This window comes from Podarcis cretensis (genome assembly GCF_951804945.1).
Source record: "Podarcis cretensis genome assembly, chromosome: 1".
NCBI classification, from domain to species: domain Eukaryota; kingdom Metazoa; phylum Chordata; class Lepidosauria; order Squamata; family Lacertidae; genus Podarcis; species Podarcis cretensis.
In genome coordinates this window covers 137,135,966-137,159,835 of record NC_137170.1, presented here as the reverse complement: position 1 = coordinate 137,159,835, position 23,870 = coordinate 137,135,966, and the positions used below count along the sequence as shown (strand labels likewise).

The window sequence follows — 23,870 nt, the reverse complement described above, 5'->3', positions numbered from 1 at the left end:
CTGTACCTGAAGTGCAAGTTGAACTTGGGGACATTTTGTAAGAGAAGTGAAACTAAAAGCAAATAGCACCAGAATAAACAATGAGGAAATAGATTAACATTTTGAGAAAAATCGTGGTACTGTTATACTTTGTAACATACAGGAATTTATTGTTGAATTGGTGCTGCTTATGGACACCATTTTTTGCAGTGTTCTTATGACGCCAATTCCTTTTCTTTTCTATTTACATTTAAATCAGAAATTTCCTTAACACCACAAATCAGTTAAGTAAAAATAGTGCATTATACATCTGTAGTCTTTGCTGGTGTTGTAGCTTGTTAGTGCAGTTTTGGTGGGCAGGTTATGTGTGGTGAAGTTTCACTGGTTGGCCTTTTACATTGCACCCCTGTTTCCATTGGCTCCTCACCTGAGCACACAACCTTGCTGTTTTATTTCTGGTAGCCAAAACTTATAAGAATGTGCCTATTTCTAGCAGTTGCTGTATGCTGAAGGTATTCTTGAATTTCAACAACCCAGTTAAGAGAAGCTGTTCTCTCTCAATCTCCACACAGTACTTATAAGGGATTAGCTTGGAGACTATAATCAAAATACACACACTATACAAGGAGAATCTTGCAGAAGATCATATCATTCTTGTGTGATCTTTAGGTAAAAATCTAAAACTAAAAGAAAAAAGCACACAGCTCCATAGTGAAATTTTATAATAATTGCTTTTGCACACTTTTGGGTTTGTTTGTTTTTAAGTTGTATAGATGCAGAAATACTTGCACACGTGCCCAGAATAGAAAGGACTAGGGAAGAGAGATTGAGGGAAGGAACAAACAAACATCCCCACCCCGATACATCCACTGATATGGATGGCAAGCCACAGAATAGCAATGAAAAAACATGAAAAAGCGGCCCCGTGGAAGCCGATGTACCAAACAGGCAAACAGAAAAATTAGACCCTTTGTGATAAAAGGCAGGCCTTAGACAGAGCACATCATGCCAAGGTCATAGGAACTCAGGCAACTGGGATGGGGGGGGGGGGCAGAAAAAACCTGCTCCCAGGCCCAGCTCTCCCACGTTCACTTAAGAATGACAACTCTTAAGATACATTCTTTATATTTTTATCTGGAGACCAGGAGGCATGGTTTCCTCTGATATATGCTCCTTTTTATGTGCTATATTGTTGATTATAAGAGAGTATTTTGTTATTGCAAATAATCTCAGCCAGTGGCTTCTGGCCCAAAGCAGCAGTGATGATCCTGAGTTCACTGAATCCAGTAAGGAAAATGTGTGCACTTGGATATTAGAACTCCAGGAATCATTTTTGGAAAAGAAGCTGATTCTGCATTTACAATATTTGCGGCAGTTAAGAAGCTACTTCAGTGTACCAAATCCAGAGTCCCCAGCAATTCTGGGTGAACTGCTTTAAAATATGACTGGAACTTTAAACAATTGGGTGGGGTTTTTTTTAAAAAAATGTAATAACTATTTTAAAGTTACGAGCATGAGCATATGTTTCTCTTTTAGATGCTAACTAAGGATTAAGGCTGCCTTTCATCCCACTCATTGATCTGATGGCGCAGGAAGCAGTGGATTTTTAAGCAAAATAGAATACCTTCTCAAAAACAACTGTTGTGTTACCACACTTTGAATTGTAGGAGCAACATAAAATTATTGGAGATATTGCTGAGGTGATATGGGCAGCCCCCCCATGCATGGCAATATTTTCCAGAGGTGTGACCTGCTGCTTTCTTTTCCTCTCCACCCCTTTCTTAGGTTGGCATAGGACCAGGTGCCGGTTTCAATGTTAACATGGCATTTACTGGTGGTCTTGAGCCACCCATGGGAGATACAGAATACTTGACGGCTTTCAGGTAATCCTCTCTGCTTTTCCTGCCTATATTTCTCCCTAAATGTGCCCTTTGAGTTGTTGTATGTGCGTTTGTGTACACACACACACACCCCTCTCTTTCTGTGTGTGTTGAGTACCTTGCTGTTAGTGGCAAGGTGCTGATGCAATGCGGAAAGACTGGCCCATGGACACTGTTCACCAGCACAATATTGATAACCCTCATGCATGCGTGCATTCATGTTATAATAATGAATAGGATTCTCTCTCAAACATGAAACACAGTGAAGTTGCCATTGTGCAGAACTTTGTATAGAAAAGCCATTTTGTACATTTTGCCATTTTATGACACAATTTCCCAAAGTTGTGACCCAGTTCAGATGATCATTCAAGACTTCATAAGGCATGGTTTATGAAACAACCTCAGGTCATTGGCCATTCCAGGCTAGTTGCTGCGTGTTGTCTGCTTTAATAGTGCTAATAATAAAAATTGATTTCAGTTGATCTGGATTTACAAGCAAAGCAAATTTCTACCTTATTGTTAGAAGAACAGGAGACAGAGGGTGGTATTCCATGCTAGTCTTCCTCATATGAGACCCATTGAAGTTAATGGGCATGATTAACTTAGGTTCATTAATTTCAGTGGGTCTACTCTGAGAAGGACTTAATTAAACACAACCAAGAGTAGTAACCAAGAACGTAGGGAAGCAGAATAGAAAGAATGTCCCCTGCCAGCACAGAACTAATTGCATTTTCATCCATATTTAAGTAATTTGTTAATACCTATCTACATTTGGTTCCACAATGCGTATGTATTCTTTACTTGTTATTCCATCACCTCTGATGGGCCACTTTGGTCTTATTCTGCTGTTTCAGTGAATTCAAGTAAGTAGAGCATTGCTTGATCAAAGAGTTTATAACCAGATTGGAAGAAGATATTGATGGAATCACAGTTCTCAGTATCATAATTCTATGTATATGCTTTCAAATCTCGTCAAAGGAAATCATAATACACAGCACAGTCTGGAATACCTAATTCTTTCACTGAAGTTTTAACTAAGGTCTCTAAAGTAAGAGCTTTCAAGTATCCATGAGCTAAGTAGCTTGCACTATTCAGGTGTCTTTTGTTTTTAAAATGGAGGGTCATAATGTATAGGTTCACTTGAGATACATAGAATTTTGCTGTACATCTCTGCTCCGTACATCGTTTAAGTGCTACTCCAGTTTACCTAGATGTGAGCACATCATGCTAAATGGGCAAAGATTGCAGTTAAGCTCATCCTCCTGTGTACTATTGTGCTACATAGTGAACTTATTGCCTGATATGGGGAGAGTTTTAGGAAAGTACTTTCCATGATGTATAGGTATAGATAATCCCAGAGGAGTGAATACATTCCCTACCTCTGATTTATAGCATCATATGAGCATTGCAGATCTATGCTTCCCTGTCAGATGGCTGTGATTGTCATGCTCATCTCGAGTCACATATGTTAAATGAAGAAGTGTGCAACACTAAATCAAGGTACTGCCATTACTTTCCCTTCAGCAACAAACAGTTGTAAAGACCAGTGGTTGAGTACATGCCTTCACAGCAAACTGTTATGGATCACTTACACAGTGAGTTTTGTTTAGATTATTGTCACTTGAAAAAAAAATATTTTAAGCTAGCAATATCCCTCTGTACACAGGGACACATTATTAAAAGATTGCATTTTTATTCTGCATTTTCTCCAAGGATCTCCAGACAAGAGATATGAACTTGCATCTCCCCAGTCCTTGCTTGGCTTTCTAACCAGCTTTAAACCTCTTTCCATTTGATGGGGCACTTATTTGGAAAACAATGTGAAAAGGGGCATGTCCTGCACATTTCTAGATCATGCTCTGTTGTCTTCTAATTAAGCACTTTTTATTTACTGATGCCTGTAGTTGTTTTGCAGTTTGCATGAGATGCAAGCTTTTACAAGAAGTAAAACGTTTTTGATAACAATTGTGGCATTTGCCAGTAGGTAGACTTGCCAACTTTTATTGTTCCCAGGTTTTGTTTTACAGTCGTACCTTGGATCCCAAACGCCTTGTGAATTGAATGTTCTGGCTCCCGTACGCTGCAAACCTGGAAGTGAATGTTCCGGTTTGTGAACGTTCTTTGGAACCCGGATGTCTGACGTGACTTCTGCAGCTTCTGATTGGCGGCAGGAGCTTCCTGCAGTCAATTGGAAGCTTCACTTTGGTTTTGGAAGTCAAATGGACTTCCGGAACGGATTCCGTTTGACATCCGAGGTACCACTGTATTTTGCTAAAACTTATATGAAAAGCTTTACAATTATTTTGAATAAATCTCATCTGTTCCCTTTCTTTTATGGTGATCCCCCACAAAGCATTACTGTGGGGTACTCAAGCCTGCTATACCTAAAAGCTTAGTTCCTGCTTACTGCAAAGCACCACAGAATACAAGCAGTACATAGGAAGTTGTCTTCTACTGGGTCAGGCCATTGGGTCATCTAGTTGAGTTTTGAGTTCTGTCCCAGCCCTGGGACCTTCTACATGCAAACCAGGTGCTCTGCCTCTGAGCTGAGGCCTTTCTTTAAGAGCTTGATCAATTGCACTAATAGTTCCAGTCTGTTCCTGAGACCAGATTTTATTGTCCACAACAGGTGACCACTGTCTTCTCAAAAATGTTCAGTACAGAAGTCTGTGATGCTCGTATATTGAATGATACTGCCACTGGTCCTTGCCACAAAAGAACCCAATGCATTGCCAGTATCCTTTGGGCAATCTCCACCTTTTCTGGTCTCTTTGAATACCTCTAGAGCTTCACCTTACCCTAGTTAAGGAATGAATTATTCGTAAAAGCCTTCCTGTGGATTTTACTATTGGTGAAGGTGAAGAACTTAAGTACCCTCTTGGATAGAGGTTTCGCTGTTTGAGGGCAGACACTGTTGCCCTGTGACTGGCCATCCACTTCAGCTGGAAAAACCAGGACAGCCCTGAGTTTGGACCAGGGCACTTGCTGGATGCAACTAGCTACTGGTCTCTCAGCTAGATGTGTCCAGTGGTTTCAAAATATTTGGATCTTGTGCCATATTGAATACAGATAACTAGGTGTCAGCATTGCTATATAAAGCATAAGTATGGAAACACTGCATTCCCATCCAGTTCCCAGCTTGTCCTCCTCACTTCAGGTGATGAATAGGGAGTGCGCCCACTCACTGCTGCCCCCTGAACCACTTGTATTGAGCTTCTTTTGAAAAGTGGATTTACATAGACGTTTTAAAATACATTTTTTCTCCTGGGCTTGTAGCTTCTGCTTCTGCTTTGTGGCAGACAGAACTTGCCACTGCATCTCTCTCTCTTCCCAGCTGAAAGAGCAGCTGGGTTAAGGCAAGTGTTGTTGCCCCAGATGACAGTGGCACTAGAATGGAGGTGGATGGGGGTGAAGGAGGTGAGAGGTGACAGATATGTAAAATGGGAGGGGGGGTAAAGATCTAAGAGGTATTTGTATGCTAGAGTGCTCCCCACTTCCATGTGATGATAACAATACACCTTTTGTTCTCCCTGCTGCTCTTTACTGTTGCCAGGGCCTCTCACATTTCCAATTCTACTGCAATTCTAAGTATTTGAATGCAAATATTCCCTGAGAAGAGGACCAGCTTCAGTCCTCTTAAATGGGCCATAGGCAAAACAGAGTGAACGGTTGCCTTCTTATCTGTGTTGCCTAGCCTTGACTCTTGCACCACGGCATGAAGCCAGCCTTGAAGAAGGCCAGTCTGGGCACCCACTGCCCAGCCTGGAATGTCAGCCAGGTGGGCTAGATCACCACTGGCCAAGCTGTCATCCCCCACTCCCTGTGGGGCACAAACCTGTGCCTGCTTGAAAAACGTAGGATTGCACACCACATCCATAGAAAACAATTCCAGCAGTCCATGCCTATGTGCACACACCTTCAGCCTGGAAGTTATGTTGGAAACCTGTTTAATCTTGTGCCAAGTCCCTCTGCCCCATGATAATAGATTGTCAAGTGGCCTTTGAGATTCATAACCAGCTGCTTTGAAAAACCTTTTCCTGATTCACTTATATTCATTTTAATGTAAAAGGGTTCTTTGAAGTTTACAATTCATAGTCCCCAGAGAGGCAGAAAAGTGAAGGGAATGGGCTGTATTCCTGCCCCCTCCCCCCAATCTTATGAGGCAATGCATGCCTTAAAGGCAGCACCTTGTTACTCTGGCCCATTGAATGCCACGTTGCATTTCCAAGGGATCAAACCAAAAGTTGAAGAAAAGATAAGAAAATTAGCCCTAATGAAATCCAGAAGCTACAGGCAGTTTCACTATGAACTTAGAAACTCAGAATGCAGAACTGAGCTGTAATTCAAACCAGTCCAAATGCAAAATTCAGATGCTTTGAAGTCTTCAGATGAATCAGTGGAGATCCTTTTGAGCTAGGCAAAGATGCACATGCCTTCTCTTTAACTCCTAGTATACTTTGTTCATGAAAAGGTAGCTGCCGTCTGTGAAAAATATAAGAAAGAAAATATTCTCTTCAGCTGCAGAATGTCAGTGGGATTACTATATATTCTAATGAAACCAGACACTGTTATGAAACTAGAGGCCTTTGGCTGAAATATTAATGGGTGAGTTGGTGTCAGTGTGAGAATTTCTCTCTCTACCACTTTACCCATTGTTTCTGGGCAGCAAGATTGTCTTCTTTTTATAGGCCCCTGAGACAGGTGAATTGTCTTCTTCACCCACTAGAATGTAATCCAGAATCATGTATTCAATAACACAGTGTTGCAGCTAGTCCATCAAGTTAATTTGCTTTTCTTGACTATTTTTGAATATTCCTGTCCCAGTTTTTAAATATGACTTTGAGTGCAAGCCAAAACAGTACAAATCAAATCATATATAACTTGGTTTGCCATAAAATTATCATGTTTGTTATATAAGTACAACTTATTCAAAGAATAGTTGCAAATTGAATTTACTTCTTTAAATTAAAAAAACATGTTAGAGATAAAGCTATTGGCTGCTAAAATGTAAGGAACCCAGCATCTACTCACATTTGCCAGTTTATGAGGAACAGTAAAAAACAATAAAACTTAAGAATTAATCAACATTGGAGACACTCCTTCAGGTATACTGGGGCGAGACTGTTTAGGGCTTTAAAGGTCAGCACCAACACTTTGAATTGTGCTCTGAAACGTACTGGGAGCCTATGTAGGTCTTTCAAGACCAGTGTTATGTAGTCTTGGCGGCCGCTCCCAGTCACCAGTCTAGCTGCTGCATTCTGGATTAGTTGTAGTTTCCAGGTCACCTTCAAAGGTAGCCCCACATAGAGCTCATTGCAGTAGTCCAAGCGGGAGATAACTAGAGCATGCACCACTCTGGCGAGACAGTCTGCAGGCAGGTAGGCTCTCAGCCTGTGTACCAGATAGAGCTGGTAGACAGCTGCCCTGGACACAAAATTGACCTGCGCCTCCATGGACAGTTGTGAGCCCAAAATGACTCTCAGGCTGCACAGCTGCTCCTTCAGGGGGTACAGTTACCCCATTTAGGATCAGGGAGTCCTCCACACCCGCCAGCCTCCTGTTCCCCAAGAACAGTACTTCTGTCTTGTCAGGATTCAGCCTCAATACGTTAACCACCATCTGTCCTCCAACCACTTAATCATTGATGTCTCTAAATGGTGTACATAGAATTCAAAACTATAAAAATAAATCCTATAAAAATTAAGCACCATAAAAATTCATCATAAAGCTGGACACTACAGGAATGCTAGCATTCCTCTCAATATAGGGCAAGTCCCTAATATCTGCATTTTCTGGGGGGAAATTGACATTTTTGTTCTGACAGCCTGAATAAATGGGTCTTCACCACAATAATCTACTTTGTATAGTTTTAGTTTTGTTTTAAATACATTTGCTGTTTTTGTGTTTTTAAATGTTCTTATATTTCTTTAGTGTACATCACCTTGAGATGGTTGTTTAGAAGGCTATTACTAAGTCAGTGATGTTGATAATAATCCTCCACTATAGGCAAACTATCCTTGTTCAAGAACAGCTGTAGTTAGTGCAGTAGCGGTAGCTGGTCCAAGGCACTCCAGCGGCTGAGCCTCAAGTGACAAAGATGGATTCAGGAGCACTCCCAACAAGGAGCCTGTTATTTCAGAGGGAGAGTAGTCCAATCAGGAATAGGCAAATGACTGTTCTCGATACAGGAACCCCTCATCCACACTGCGTCTGTCTTCCTAGGGTTCAAGCTCAGTTTATTAGCCCCCATCAATTCCACAACTGTATCCAGAAATGTTCTAGCACAGTGTTTCCCAACCTTGTGCCTCCAGCTGTTTTTGAACTACAACTCCCATCATCCCTGACTAGCAAGACCAGTGGCAAGGGATGATGGGAATTGTAGTCCAAAAACAGCTGGAGGCACAAGGTTGGGAAACACTGTTCTAGCATACTAATGATAAAGTAAAAGGTAAAGGACCATTAGGTCCAGTCATGGCCAACTCTGGGGTTGCGGCGCTCATCTCGCTTTACTGGCCGAGGGAGCCAGCGTACAGCTTCTGGGTCATGTGCCCAGCATGACTAAGCCACTTTTGGCGAACCAGAGCAGTGCACAGAAACGCCGTTTACCTTCCTGCTGGAGCGGTACCTATTTATTTACTTGCACTTTGATGTGCTTTTGAACTGCTAGGTTGGCAGGAGCAGGGACCGAGCAACGGGAGCTCACCCCGTCGCAGGGATTCGAACCGCCAACCTTCTGACCAGCAAGTCCTAGGCTCTGTGGTTTAACCCACAGCGCCACCTGCGTCCCTATACTAATGATACTTTGCCTCAAAACTCCTAATCACCATCCCAGTGGCATTCATTGGCAACAGGATTGTGCCTTGTAGCACACCATAGCACAAGGACTGTGTGGCATTCTCGGAACATGGCCCTGCAGGCAGGACTGGAGCCCTGTAAAACAGTGCCCCCAATACCCATTCTACAGAAGTGGTCTATCTTAGTTAGTGCTATCAAAAGCCATAGGCAGACTGAGAAGCAGCTTCCCATTCTTGATACAAGCTGTCTATCAGGACCAAAAGTTAAAATATCTACCATATTCTTCGCCCTATAGGACACACCGTCCCATAAGGCGTACCTAGTTTTTTGGGGGGGAAATAAAGGGGGAAAAATATTTTTCCCCCCCCAGGCGCGGGGCTGGGGCGGGGGCGGGGGAAGCCCAAGCTTCCCCCGACCCCAGACCCCAGAACAGGCAACTCTCCGCAAGCCGTGGGAGCCCAGTGCCAGGCTCCAGCGCCTTGCGAAGAGGTGCGCAAAGTCGGCGCGCTGAACTCAGCGCGCCCAGCCTTCGGCATGCAGGCAACTCTCCGCAAGCTGCGGGAGCCCGGCGCGGGCTCCCACGGCTTGCGGAGATCTGCGCGAAGCCTGGAGAGCAAGAGGGGTCGGTGCACACTGACCCCTCTCGCTCTCCAGGCTTCACGGAAGCTTGCATTCGCCCCATAGGACGCACACACATTTCCCCTTCATTTTTGGAGGGGGAAAAGTGTGTCCTATGGGGCGAAAAATACGGTATTTGAAGCTGCAGATTCTTTGTAACATTTGTTATTTGATACAACAGTGCTTTTCTTAAAGTGTATCACAATTTGAGATGCTTGTCCTTCAGTCTATTCAGATTTGTGTGAATGAAACATGCATTATTAATTATCCCCCCCTTTATGTTACTATATCAAGATTGAAATCACAGAGATTTAACCATGCAGTTAAGTTCTTAAAACCCACAAAAGCAATGGGACTCAGGCACTCACCTGGTGATTTGGATTACCATCATTAGCCACAACCTAAAGAAATGTGATGGAACTATATCATTTTCTTTGCAACAGCTCACAAATCTGAAGAACAAGCTACCTTTTACACTGTGGCCCAAACAACTCAAGAAATGCCCTTGTACACTGTCTGGTTCCCTTTCTAGTCCTTTCTTCCATATTTTGTTCTATATTTTGTGCTAAAAAGCACCATTGAACAAGATTCTGCCTCATTGTAGCTGTCCATTCAAGAGCAAGGCATAGTAATGTGCTTTCTATTGTTCCCTTTTTTTTGTTACAGAACAGTAGTAATGCCTATTGCTAATGAGTTTGCTCCAGATGTTGTGCTGGTATCATCTGGTTTTGATGCAGTGGAAGGTCATCCTGCACCACTTGGAGGATATAATCTGTCAGCAAAATGTAAGTCCCCACAGGCTTAAATTTCAGTGATCTCATTTTCTTTGCATATTTACCCTGTTATCTATTTGAGTTGTCTGTTTAATAATAACTCACTGTACCTAGACTCTTCCTACACTTGTTAGTTTGGGGAGGGGTTTTTTATAGGCACTATAATATAATTCTTTCCAATCACAAACAATGCAAAAACACACTTCCCTGTTATACATAGAATTCATATTCCTTCTTCTATTTATCTAAACGTTATTATCCCACCTCATCAATAGCTGGCAGTAGCTTACAAATGCAATATAAAATAAAGACCTCAAAATAGCATAATTAAAAACAGTAAAATGAAATTAGCAACAAAATGCAGTAAAAACAGCATTAAACCCAAAGACCTATCTAAAAAGGTAGATAGATATGGAGTCGGTGCCTTTTTCTAGACCAGGCATAGGCAAACTCCAGCCCTCCAGATCTTTGGGACTACAATGCCCATCATCCCTGACCACTGGTCCTGTTAGCTAGGGATGGTGGAAATTGTAGTCCCAAACATCTGGAGGGCCAGAGTTTGCCTATGCCTGTTACAGACCAAAAGGTGCCAGAATGTATCTCCCTCAGAAGACCCACCCCAGAGCCCAAAGAGGATATATTTTTGGGGGGCGGTGTCTCCTCACAAGCCAGAGGCAACTTCTGTCAGGCTTCACTTGTGGGGCTACCTCAGCCACCTACGCATGGAGGGTGGGGGTGGGACTTCCTCTTCCTCCCAGGAGAAAGTGATGGCTTGCCTGCCTGCCTGTGAGCCAGAGCAGCATGGGGGCTTGTTCAGCTGAGGTGTGGCTTTTCTGCGTGTCAGTTTGCAGAAGAGCCTCAGCAAAGCTGTCCCGCACCTTCATCTTGCCTGCCCCTCTCTGGAGCTCCTAGAGGATATCGCCTTCAGGAGCCGGAAGTGCCAGCGGGGTTTTGCTGAGGCTGGTCAGGTCTCTCTCTCTCCCCGCCCCCCAGCTGAGAGGTGCCAGATGCAGTTCCAGTGAGTTCCAGTGGGGGAAAAGCCCTGCTTGTGGTGAATGTGCAAACCATAAGGGCTGAGTGTGCAAACCATAAGTTCTTTGGAGGTGTAAAAAGTTTTGGTTGAATCACAAAACACGTTAACAAATAATGGGTTGCAGCCAACAAAGGGATCTCTGGTGGGGAACCCTCCTTCTGGGTGGTTTGTCCTACTTTGGTCCTCACCCTGCACTCCACTCTCATCTGTGGCTCCTAGAAGCTGTCAGCTTGTGACGGTGGCCATAGCCCAGGTAATGGCTTTGACTGGTTGACTAAACCAGGTGAAGCGTAGCCAGTGGGTCTTAAACCCACGGTGAGTTAGGGACCTGTCTTGTGAGGAAGACTCTGGAGTAAACCCTGAAGAAAAATCTGTACCTTGTGGGATATCTTCAGGAGAAGAAAAGGCTAAGGAGTAAACCCTACACAGTTCTGGAGTGGAGTCCCTGGAATGTTTGGATGGCATCTTGTATGTCTCCTTCTGGCAACTCCGGTAGCCAAGCTGGTGTCAAGTATTTTGCTTTGCTTTGCAACACATCTGTGAGACTGGGACGGGAGGTCTTGGACATGCTGCCCAAGCTTGCACCCTGGAGAGGTCCCTTTGGTTTTGCAAATGCAGCAAACCAACAAAGTTGCCCCATTTGCACATGGACTTATGCTTGTGCAGTGGAGGTTTCCCTCCCTCCCCCCCATCTGTTTTGGCAGTTTCCCCGAACCCTCTGGAACAAATTTAGAGTGGGGGTGGGGAGAGCATGGGGGGCCGTGTTCCATTGCATAAGTCCTTGTGCACACATGACAACTTAGTTGAATGCAATGCAATGTGATTAAATAAGTTTGGTTCTACCAAATACCTTTATAAGTAATTTTATTCATTTTTATAATGTTTCCAACTTTATAGAATAAATTAAATCTGTTAATTGTTGCCCTTTCTTGCATTTCTTGCATCTCAGGCTTTGGGTACCTGACAAAACAGCTCATGGGTCTTGCTGGAGGACGAATCATTTTAGCTCTTGAAGGAGGCCATGACCTAACAGCCATTTGTGATGCGTCTGAAGCATGCGTTTCTGCTTTGCTAGGAATTGAGGTATAAAAAATACCAAAGCAAAGTTGTCATTTATTTTTTATTTATTTTTACACACATACTGTGATATACCATCAGTAGTAGCACCAGTGATTATATTATAATCTCAGTTTGAAACCTATCAGCTTTGTATTGTTATGTATTGGTCAATATTTTCTGTATAAGAACAATAATCAATCATGCTAAAATCCTCAAGTCACTCACACTACACTTGTCCTATTAAAATCTTGATAATGAGAAGTCTGGAAAATCTTGTTGATTTCTGCAGTCGAGAAATACGTTTAGACACTGGAGTTGCCCGGAAATTTTCCTGTTCTTTTACTGGCCCCTTATTACTATTTCCTGCTGCATGGGCGTAGCCAGGATTTTTGTTGGGGTGGGGCGGCTGAGCTTTTTTTTTTAGGGGAGCCACAAAAGGTATTCAGCTTTTTTTAACAAACGAAAGTTCAGATAGCATAGCTTCTGCCGGGAGGGGTGGGAGAGGCTTCTGCTGGGAGGGCAGAACCTCAAATAATTAAGTACTTTCAATGCTTTTCCATAATGTTTGTGGATCTAGGGGGGCAGCTGCCCTCCTGCCCCTCCTCGGCTACACCCGTGTCCGGCTCCAGTTCTTTGCTCTTTTCCCTATTGGAGTGTACGGCAGCTATATGAGAGAAGCTCAAGGGATACCCTCAGAAACCCCAAGTAAACAACCTATTTGGGAATAACTGTGGAAGAATGACTTTGTATTTATGCTACAGATGATTATGTCAACCATGATCAGCTCCAGAGTTTGTTATTGGTATGAGCTTTCGTGTGCATGCACACTTCTTCTGATACATGAAAGCTCATATCAATAACAAACTTAGTTGGTCGCTAAGGTGCTACTGGAAGGAATTTTTTTATTTTGTTTCGACTATGGCAGACCAACACGGCTACCTACCTGTAACTAGATTTATGGCAAAAGTGTGCTTTTGAGATGGGGACTTCACATGCTTAATAGCCAAGCTACAACAAATGTTTTCAGTAGAAGTTTCTGTTAGCAAACAAATGGTGTTTTTTTAACCAAGCCCAAGAAGTTTATTGATGCCTCTATTGAGGAAGCATGTTTTCAAGAAATGTCTTTTGATGCTTCTCCTTTGTGGATGTGCATAAGGTGTGTGTTGCTTATTTTGAGTCAATCCCACAAGCCAGTTGTCTGCCCAGTGCCTACTAAGGAGGCCAGTAGGAATAGACATATAAGGATCAGTGACCTCCAGCACCAGTTCAGTGATAGTCTGTGCACCTGTACAATACAAATCTCCCCTAAGGACCACATTATACCACAACAGGAGCAAGCCATCCATTGTGAGGGCCACACAAATTTCAGCAACTCTTTACTTCCTGTTGGGCCTCAAAGCACCTGATCCACATTTGGTTTAAGGTAAGAATTTAGCTCAGCAGGAGTCAATATTTGAATTTTAGAAGCCTTAAAATGTGCTGAAGAGTCAGAGTGTCATACTTAAAGTTCTTAAATCTTTCACCTTTGTCCCTAGAGTATGCCATTTTCGAATATGGTCAGGTTCATTCATTTGTGATAGAAGACTGTCAAAGTAAGGTCTCGATTGGAAAATTTCAAAGAATATTAACACATTGGAAGTGCCAAGTGAAAGGCTGCTTCACATTACCAAAAGAAGCCACCACTACTAGATTGCTGAAGGTGGCCACAGAACTGCATTTAAAAACAAACAAACAAACAAACAGATAATTAGAACATCTTTTATTTCAGAGTTCTTTTCTGTAATGGGTTAGAGGCAGCAGCATTGTTTGAGGGAATGGGAAAGAAGCAGCAATTATAGATTATAGTGAGGCAGCAGAGGGCAGGGCACTGCCACCCTCGAAAGTTGTCTCCTGCTTTCAGAAAGAAACTAGGAATGGAAGAGCCGCATTTTATCCTTGTAGGAAGTGGTGAGTAGTCAGTAGTGTTAAGAGCCAGACAGTAGGCATAACTTGGTTATGTAGAATTCTATAACAACTGTTGAAATAATACTTATTTTTTAAAATTCAATTAATCTAAAGTGCACGTTTTTAATCATTTCAGCTTGATCCTATTCCTGAAAAGGTATTACAGCAGAGAGCAAATGCTAATGCAGTACATTCCATTGAGAAGGTCATTGAAATACACAGTGAGTACCTGGGAGCAGTCATTGCTATTCCACAGTTAAGCAGAGTTCCTGCTTTTATCAGTTTAAAGTGAAGCTTTAACTCAAATAATAAACCACAACTTCAACTTGCATACAGACTGCTTTACACTAAGAAAATCTATGGAGATGTAAAATAATTCTGAAAGAAATTATATTAAATGTTTCATCATATAAAATCAGAAGGGTTATTCCACAAGCACCCAAAAGCAAAGATTAAACCATTAGAACTAACAAAATCGATTAAAAACATAATATACACAAGTAAGAATCAAAAAGCCCCAAAGATTCAATACTAAAAAATGCAAATAGCAAAAATAGCTGGAGAATGAAACTGTAATGAGGCAAATAAATTGTCAGGAGTTCAGTATCGGATCTTGGAAAAAGGAAACATGGTGGAAAAATGAGGTGGAGAGTGCAGATTATTTGGAATTTGTCTCATAAATCACTTCTTTTGGAATGGGCTAACTGGTTACTTGCCAGCCACTTCACTTTATGTTTCTTATGCATATGGTTGCACGGTTAAAGTGCATCTTGGGCATGCTGCCTCACGGCCATATTGATTATAATATTTGATAGATAGATGGTGAGCTTTTAATTGTATTTTGTATGGATGGATGTGTTTTGTATTGTAAATTGTGATCTACGATAAGATCACTTGTGATTAGGAGTAGCATATAAGTTGTATAAATAAATATTTTAAAACTTTAATTTTTAAGCCTATTGAATTTTTTTTGCCTTTGACCAACTTTCAACATGTGGGCTGGACAGTCACCTGACAGCATGATGTCAGATGATGGGCAGGTGTGTTGTCTGGCCCACCTGTCAAAGTCCTCTTACAGCACTTCCCAAGCACCTGGCAGCCAGCTTGCTGAGCGCCTGGGAACCCAGCACAAGAGACTGCTCAGCAAAACACCAAGCGCAGGACTGACAAAGCTGCTTTCCGCAGGCCAGCCGTGTGCTTGAGTTCTCCCAAGGGTTGAACTCACTTCCCAAGTGGTGATGGGCAGGGATTTCAGTCATTCCTTTCTGCAAAAGAATTCCGCAAGGGAAGCTCAGTGGTGCAGCTGATCCAGCCATGTCTGTCCCTGCCCCACATGTCCTGCCTGGATGTCACATATCAGGTTGAATGTGGGACAGGTGGGTGAAGTCTAAGGAAAACAGTCTCACAGCATGGGTGTAGCCAGAATTTTTGTTAGGGGGGGGCATAACCTCAGATTTGTATTGCTTTTTATTGATTTAGGGGGGCAGCTGCCCTCCCTGCCCGCTCCCCTTGGCTACACCCATGTTTCACAGGCCAAATCAGGACCCTTGGCATGCCAAATTTGGCCTGCAGGCCAGAGGTTCCCCACCCTACTCCAGTCCCAGCATCCTATTGTTTCCCTGTGTGAGACACTTTGGGTAGGACCTGTTAAACCTGTTCTTTGTAAAATGCTATGTACATGGATGGTGCTATGTCAGTAGTAGTGATAATGGTTGGGTTTTTTCTGTAGCTGTACTAAAAGCAGTGGGCAGTAGTGGATTGCCTTATGGCATATCATTTTTTATTTCCTCTAGGTAAGTACTGGCACTCACTCCAGCGCTATTCCTCAACAGTCAGCTATTCTTTGATAGACGCACAGAAGTGTGAGAACGAAGAAGCGGAAACTGTAACAGCTATGGCATCATTATCAGTGGGGGTCAAACCACCACATGACAAAAAGTGAGCTTCACTTCTTTCCATCTGCTTATATCTAAAACAGTGGTATTTTAGGCAAAAAGTGGGAAATTAGGCATCTGCAGGTGAAGCACATTAGGCTTCAGCATAGTGTCCTGATTTGAAGAAAAACAAAAAAGGGTTGTGTTCAGCAAGGAGAAAATTAAAATTCAGTGCAATACTTTGAAAAGACTTGTTTGCTGGTAAGATGTATTAGCTTCAAGCTGCAGCAGGATTGATTTATGTTTAATACTAGAAGTACATCAATTGATCATTGCCTGTACAACTGCATGAGTGCGCATCACCACAACCCGGAAGTGGTCAGAAAATGGGGCAGGATTATTCATGCTCACCGACATGCGTGGGGGTCAGGAACACAACGGTTTTGAATAACTGAACAGTGGAACCAATTGCTTACCATAATATGAAATATTCCTCTATAGATTCTAAAGCTGCTCTCAGGTCTCCCATCAAGTGGGTCTAGAAAATTGCATTTATCCAGGAAGTCCTTTCTAATATTAAAGTACTTTTATTTTGTGGCCTTCAAAATTTGAAGAACCACCATGCATTTTTCAAGGCTGAGTGCTTTGTAGCTTAATAATGTTGAATGGAGGTGGAAACTAAACATCACCCTGATTCTTTATTAAAGTTGGGAAGCCAGATTTATCTCCAGAAGTTCCCAACTGATTATTATGAATATTACAGAGTAATCCAAATGGGATGGGGAGGGTTTGAAGGAAGGTGGATCTGCCCAATCCAAAGCTGTTCTAGACTCAGTCATGGCGAAAGTAAGGGCAACATTTTCCTCTTCATTTTGGTTAGGTTTTTTGGCTAACTGCGGGTTGGTTTTTTAAAATTGTCCTTCTCATTAAGACTGCTGAGAAGAAAAATTGCTCTGCCAGGAAAGCTTACAATCTGCTCCAGAATGCCTCCTTTTTGCCCTCTGTTGTTGAATGATTAGTGGCAGAGAAGGAGCAAGCAGTGGACATTTTCATGTCAAGAACTCCTGCTCTACTCATGAATATATCCCTCTACCTACAGAGACACAGCGTGATGGCCTAGAGAAACCCTGATGGCAGTGCCACATTTACATTTACATAATCTAGGGGGCCTTGTCCTCTTTCCAGTTGTTCTTTTATAAAAAAAAAAAGCAGGCAGATTTTACTAACTAGGCCCTGATGCTTATTAACATTAAATGCATGACGTATGAGTCTATGACTCCTTAACACAGGTGGATACATGCTGTTTAGTAAAGTTCATGGAGGCTAAAGCTACTCAGAATCAAATTACAAAGTCAGCTATGAAGCATTGCAAGTGTTCAGATCACTGTCTATCCTTATAGTGTGAAAACACAAGAGTCTTTTATATCACTGTGCATCACAACAATATTTAAATTTGACTTCTTGTGAAAGTAATGAGTAAGCAATATGAAAGTGATACAGATGTAACTGTGATTCCCCGATGAATGTTCTGTGTGAATTTCTTCATTCATTCCCTACTTTTGTAAACTTATTAAAAGTTATAAATTTATAAACTATCATTTTATCAGGGCTAAAAATTCAGTAATACTCTACTTTCATTGAGTAGATAAAGAAGAGAATGAGGTTTTGTTTCTCATGATCAGATCTTATTAAGTTTGGCCTCCCCAAGTCCTGCCTAGGTCTTTAAGCTGAAGGAGGTAAATCTGCAAACAATATATCCCGTCACAAGGAGCCTTGTGGGCACTTGCTTGCTCTGTACCTCCATCTGCTTCCTTCTTTTTGACTCCTCTCAATGCATTTGTTTCCAGGCCAGACGAGGAGCCCATGGAAGAGGACCCTCCCCTGTAGCAGGCATCTTTGAGGCTGGAGTTCTCCTGTTTGTTCGTCTTGTCTTGAAGCTCTGCCAAGAAGCTTTCTCTTGTTACTCCTGCATCCTGTCATGGTTTTCTTCCAGACTACAGAAAGGCAGCCATGCGTAAAAGAAAGCTAAATCTCTCTGTATCTGTACAGAATATGCTTGTGGAAAAGAAAAAGTGCAGGTGAAGAGCAGAAATATTAAAGACATATGCGCTGAGCGTTCTTCCTCTTTTCCTAAATGGAAGTTTGAGAGGCAAGAAGCCAGTGAAGTATTTGGCAAAGTTGCCAACTTTTTAAAAAGAAAGAAATCAAAGATTAAACACAGATATGACAACTTTCATTTAAAACTGGTGCTTAAAAGTTTGATTATCCTCCGTTCAGACCACTCAGACCATATTGTAGTTTTGTGTTTTATGTTTTATTTTTGTGGCTCTTGCCTACCTGTGATCCAGACACTCTCTTCAAAACCCAAACAATATGAGAAGTCTTTTTTTTCCCCTTTATATGAAGGGTGAAAAGAGAACTATGCTTTTTTATACCTAATATACATGCAGACAGACTATATATGTGTGGCGAGGAAGAACGTAAACCAAGGAAGAAAGCCCCGAAAGGGGATTGGCTTTAGCATCTCCAAAGCCATCTGAAGAGTTTGTGCCTTTAAAAAAAAAGATTGGATTGATTTTGGGCAGCTGGTTTTTTCTGACGTTTTGATGAACAATGCCTTAAAGAAAAGAACTCTGCAGTAATTCTTCTGGAAGGGCGGGCAGCTGAGAACTGTAATCAGCAAGAAAGGCTCTAGGATTTCTGCTGGCAAGTAATGGCCGGAGCTTCTCCCAAACAGTTGACAAGTTTGGATTTTGTTTTGTTTTCTTTTATTGCTGTTTAAAATGAAAATTAAGGTAGTTGCCAGTAATGTGGCAAATACTGTTGGGTTTCTAAAATTCAACGATTGATTAAAAAATCCCAACATCTTCTCCTACACATTATGTATAACCATTTTAACTATCAATTTGGTTGTAAAAGCATGCGTCAGATACAACTGCAAATTTTAAAAAATTGGAATGCTTTTTATTAAAAGCAACTAGCATGATATACTGCTTAATATTTTAGGTATAATTATATAAATGTATATGTATAATGTATATTCCAAATGTATTCCAAGCTTAGAAACGCGACTCTTACAAATTATTGATAAAATATTTATAATGCATTTATACAAAATATATAAATAAATGCAGATTACAATGGTAGCCATTGGAAGTTCCCTTGCAAAAGATTTATTTGTGAATTGGAGTGTAAGGGTTTTTAGAAAAGGGATCTTGTTTGAAACTTGACCATTTTCAAACTGTTGTTTGGAATGCTTTCAGAATGCCAACATTTTAGCCGCTAGGCAACTACCCTAACATCACTATTTTAATTTAAGATTTTTAATTTTAATCTTCTTTTAACAAAATGAGTTTTTTTTAGTAAATATGTATTTGCTGTTGCTTTATTTTATATTGGTTTTTACAAAATCCTTAAAACAGCCTTATTGCATTAATTTTCATTTTATTTTCCATTGGACAGCTGTGTTTCTAAACAGTAACCATTTTCTTGACCTGTGTCACTTTCCACACTGGAGTTTTATTTGTGTTTGGCCTTTCGTACCATCAAGAGTTTTCATGGTCATGTGGGACAGTTGCAAATTGTTAGGCTTTGTTTTTAGAAAGCCCTTTTCACAAAAGGAAGGATTCCAAGGTCTTTTTTATATCAGGAAACTGATTGTATATTTTATCAGTTCTGCAGTCATAGTTGCTATGCTACATTTAAAAAAATAAGGAGCTTTCTTAACCTTAAAAATATATTAATATTACAAAGAGCGATGTATCCTATATCCTCAGTATAGAGTGTGACAAGGATTATTAAAGGCATTAATAAATTTAGTGACCATGTTGAAGGTCTGCCAAACTCTCATGCAGTTAATGCTAACACATACACACAGAACCTTTCTTAAACCACTCTGGTTGAGTTAGTCCTCTAACAGACTATTTCACAGTGAATCGTAATATTAATATTTTCTTTTTGGCTGGGAGACTGCTAATCTTGGTCACTATTTCCTATCCCCCCCAGTTGCCTTTTGAGGTGAGGGGTGTTGACCCTCAGAATAAGTAACTAAACTTTTAGTGGTGAAATTAGATATCTGGAGGAGACTGAATTCATGTGTTCTTTTTCAAGCAGTGTAGGATATTACATGCCCCTCATCTGAATAACCAGTGGTATTTTCCTTTTTTAATATTTTTGTTATGATAACTGACAGGGTCACTTTGTAGTAACTTATTTTCTGGTTCTGAAAAGTTTTGTTTTTCTTCATTCCATTAAAATCAGAATTGTGAGAATTTAATTATAAATCCGACTGAGTGCTGGAGAGAGTTTGAGGTTTTTATTTAATGCTTGATATGCAATTTTTAAGACACACTACAATATTTGAGTTATTGCTAACCCAAATACATGCAAATTGATGAATACTTTTTGGCATTAGAACTGCCAAGAGCATACTCTAAGAGTAAAGTTTGACAGTAAAGATAAAATGTATATTTTATAAAATGACTACCTTGCTGCTGTGATCTTTAAAGATTTTTGCTGTGGAATCATCTGATTTCATATTTTGTTAGTTTAGCCCTTTATGACTGTTGATAAAAGTGATGCATCCACAATTACTTCAGTCTATAATACATTTTATTTTCAACACCACTTTACATGTTTTCAAAATACTTACTGTATTTACGCGAGTCTAACGCATCATGAAATTTAATGCGCACCTCAATTTTCAAAATCTTGGAACCAAAAAAGTATTTGCTAGCGACTGTAAATGCAGCATCAAATCTAATACGCGCCCTAATTTTCGCAATGTAATTTGGCCAAAAAAGGTGCACATTACATTTGAGTAAATACGGTACTTTTTCATTGCAAGAAATTGCTGGTACACACAACTCAACGGTGTTGACATGTTGGCCTGGAGTATTTGGTAACTGCTTTCAATGTTGTTGATTTTAGGACTCTTACTTTGTTTCTTACAAACAAGTGTTGCTACATCATTGCCTTTCTAAAGTCACAAACAACTTTGTTATACGTCAGTCTGTTCCATAATCCAGAATTCTGAGATCTTTTTAAAATTGCTGTTGCCTAACCTTGCTCCAGTAGCACAAGGCAAACATGAGCATCATGGCTGTTGGGAAGGTACCACTGTAGCCTTGTTTCCCCCACTTAACATGGACCTGCTTGTGAGCTCTATGGCTAAACTAAGAATCCAAGCTGATTTGGGCAACATATCTATGCTTCCCACATTTTTATAGACTATGAATATATGAGGTACCTGAGTTCCACCAGCAAGATACTCGAGGTTTTTGCTAACTCAGCTTCCAAGGTATTGGGTGGCTTATTACAACTCTTCTCTTGTAGCAATTTAGAAACAAAGGAACATCTTGAAGCTGTATTACCCAGAAGCAAGATCCAGGTTGTAGTACAAAGTACTAATAGTTGAGTATTTGGGGTTTATTTTACTTTCAGTACACAAACATTCCTTTTTATTAGTCATGTACTCATTCCATTCTTCCTTTTGTAAACTTTTGGGCCCACATTTTATGGGCATTGATATATATATATAAATATATATATATATACATAAAAATATATATATATGAATATATTTTTTTAAGTTTCCTACACCTTGAGGTTGCATGGTCTGTTAGGTTGGCATGTCTTTATATTGTATACAGATTTTGCACGCCACACGTGGCAGCTTTGGAAAGAGAAATCCCCTCTAATGGCATTAGCAACAGATAAACTGTTGGGGTGTTTTCTGTCATGCAAATTAAAGTGAGGAGCATGAGGGGGGGGGGAGTTTGTCTTACTGAACTTATTAAGGACCTGTGCTTTTTATTGTAAAATTTTAAAAATACAAAGGACTACTTAAACATTTGTCATTTTAAGAGAAAAAAAATATCTAGCACTTGTGACAAACCAATAATAGAGTTTATTGTATTTATGTGGAAATAATGTTCTAGGGGAAACTGTACAGAACACACAAGTAACTGCCTGTGTCATTTTTCTTTAAGGGGGGAGGAGTTTTTTGTTTTTGTTTTTCATTTAGGCAGGAAAGGGATAAGGCAGGCACAAACATATGCCAACTTCTTTTTATATTAATGCTCAGATAAAAATGTCAAGAACTTTAAGAGTTAACTCTTCAGCACAGCTGTGTTAACATTTTTATTTTGAAAGATGTATCAATAGATTTCACTTTTAAGCAGTGATGTGCAAACACTGTGGTTTCAAACAAACTTTATATCAGCAGGAAATGAAGTTTCTTCATAGTGATAGTTGAGCTTCACCATGTATTTGATATTGATGAAAAATCCTATTGATAGAAAGAAAAAAGAGGAAAAACAAAGAATCTAACACTTCTGGTGCTCTACATTGGAGATGCTATGTATATGGGATGGAAATCTATTCATCCAAGAGCTTATTACAAATATGTAGTACCAAAAGTTGTAACTCTTATTATATTCTGCTTTATACCTATACATGCTCAGTATGTTGTCACCATTGGTAGCAGCTACCAGTTTATTCTGTAATTTAGACACAGTTTCACTCTTAACTGTATGAACCCTTTAAGTGATGGTAGCATATTCTTTGTACTTCAATTTTCTTACCACCTTTTTCCTTTACTTGGTGGGGTTGAAGGTTTTGGGTTATTTTTCCTAGCTCTATATATCTCTCTCTCATTCCTGTTTTTGTTGTTTTGTTTCACTTGTTTTTTACTGGCCAATGGTGTCTTTCTCTGACAATACCAACTTCACTTTCAACTTTAATAGAAGTCCAGTATTTTGTACCACATTATGACAACTTGTTATTCTTGTGGTGTAAATAAAAAGATAAAGTGAATTATAGTACCATCTCTGTTGCAGTTGCTGATCTTCATATCTGTTGTCTTCCGTTGTTTGACTCATTCTTGTACTCCTACACTAGTGTTGTCATCTCCTGACTATGACTTGGAGATCTGGCATATGTTGCCTTCAGAGCTCTGGAGCAGAAAAGCTTCTGCAGATACATCTCTCTAAAGAAGCAAGCATATCTCAAGGCTTTGTTCTAGTGAGAGGAAGACTTGTTTCTGGATGGCACGATTTCAAACAGCAAGTTGGGGCTCACATGACTGAATACACCTAACAAACCTACCACCACCGCTGCCAAAAAACACATGCAAAACTAGATGTTGAAGATAAGTGTTTTGTCTTAGTTTTTCCTTCTAGTTTTCTGTGTAGAGGGTTTGTATTTGTTTGTATGGAATAGCACTCCATCACCTAAGGTCTGAAGTCGTGCAGCCCAGACGCAAGTAGACTCCTTCAGTGATGATGAGACTTCTGTTGAAACACTGGAACTCACTATTATTCATTAGCATTTCCCAAACTATCCCTTGGGCTAACAAAATGGTCTCTGCTAGGGCAGTAGCATTTCAGTCCAAATGCATGCAAAACCAGATTATTAGAGAGGTGGATAAAGCATGCATTACATTCTAAGCACAATGTATAAAATGTGCTAATCAGGCCAAAATCAAGAGAATTGCGCCACTGAATCTGCACACGTAGAGCAGCTTTTCACTTTTGCCCTCATAGCAGTCCCCCCTCCAACCTGGCATAGAAAACCTGTGGCCCTTGCAATGTTGTTGGACACCCATCAGCCCCAGACAACATGACCAGTGGTCAGGGATGGGGATGGAAGTTGCAAATGGGAGGGCCAGAGTTTAGCCACCCCTGATCTAAAAGCTTTAGTCGTGGTGGTGTTTAGCCGTGTCCGACTCTTCGTGACCCCCTGGACCAGAGCACGCTAGGCACTCCTGTCTTCCACTGCCTCCCGCAGTTTGGTCAAACTCATGTTAGTAGCTATGAGAACACTGTTCCCATTTAAAGTAACATTCCAAATTCATCTCCTGTATTTCTTTTTGTGTATAAAATGGCGAGTTTAAGGATTGAAGACTAGCCAAGCC

The 23,870-nt window shown here is 40.8% G+C and overlaps 1 protein-coding gene across 3 annotated transcripts in view; it reads left to right on the top strand.

Moving 5' to 3' along the window:
* Positions 1-22,776, top strand: part of HDAC4 (histone deacetylase 4) — a 93,394-nt gene extending 70,618 nt beyond the window's left edge. For all 3 annotated transcript variants that reach the window (XM_079976827.1, XM_079976826.1, XM_079976828.1), the window contains exons 21-26: positions 1,765-1,862; positions 9,939-10,057; positions 12,028-12,161; positions 14,218-14,302; positions 15,875-16,019; positions 17,803-22,776. In XM_079976827.1, the coding sequence (XP_079832953.1) occupies positions 1,765-1,862; positions 9,939-10,057; positions 12,028-12,161; positions 14,218-14,302; positions 15,875-16,019; positions 17,803-17,842 (621 nt within the window). In that variant the 3' untranslated portion in view covers positions 17,843-22,776. The remainder of the gene's footprint in view (positions 1-1,764; positions 1,863-9,938; positions 10,058-12,027; positions 12,162-14,217; positions 14,303-15,874; positions 16,020-17,802) is intronic.
* The last annotated feature ends 1,094 nt before the right edge of the window (positions 22,777-23,870 follow it).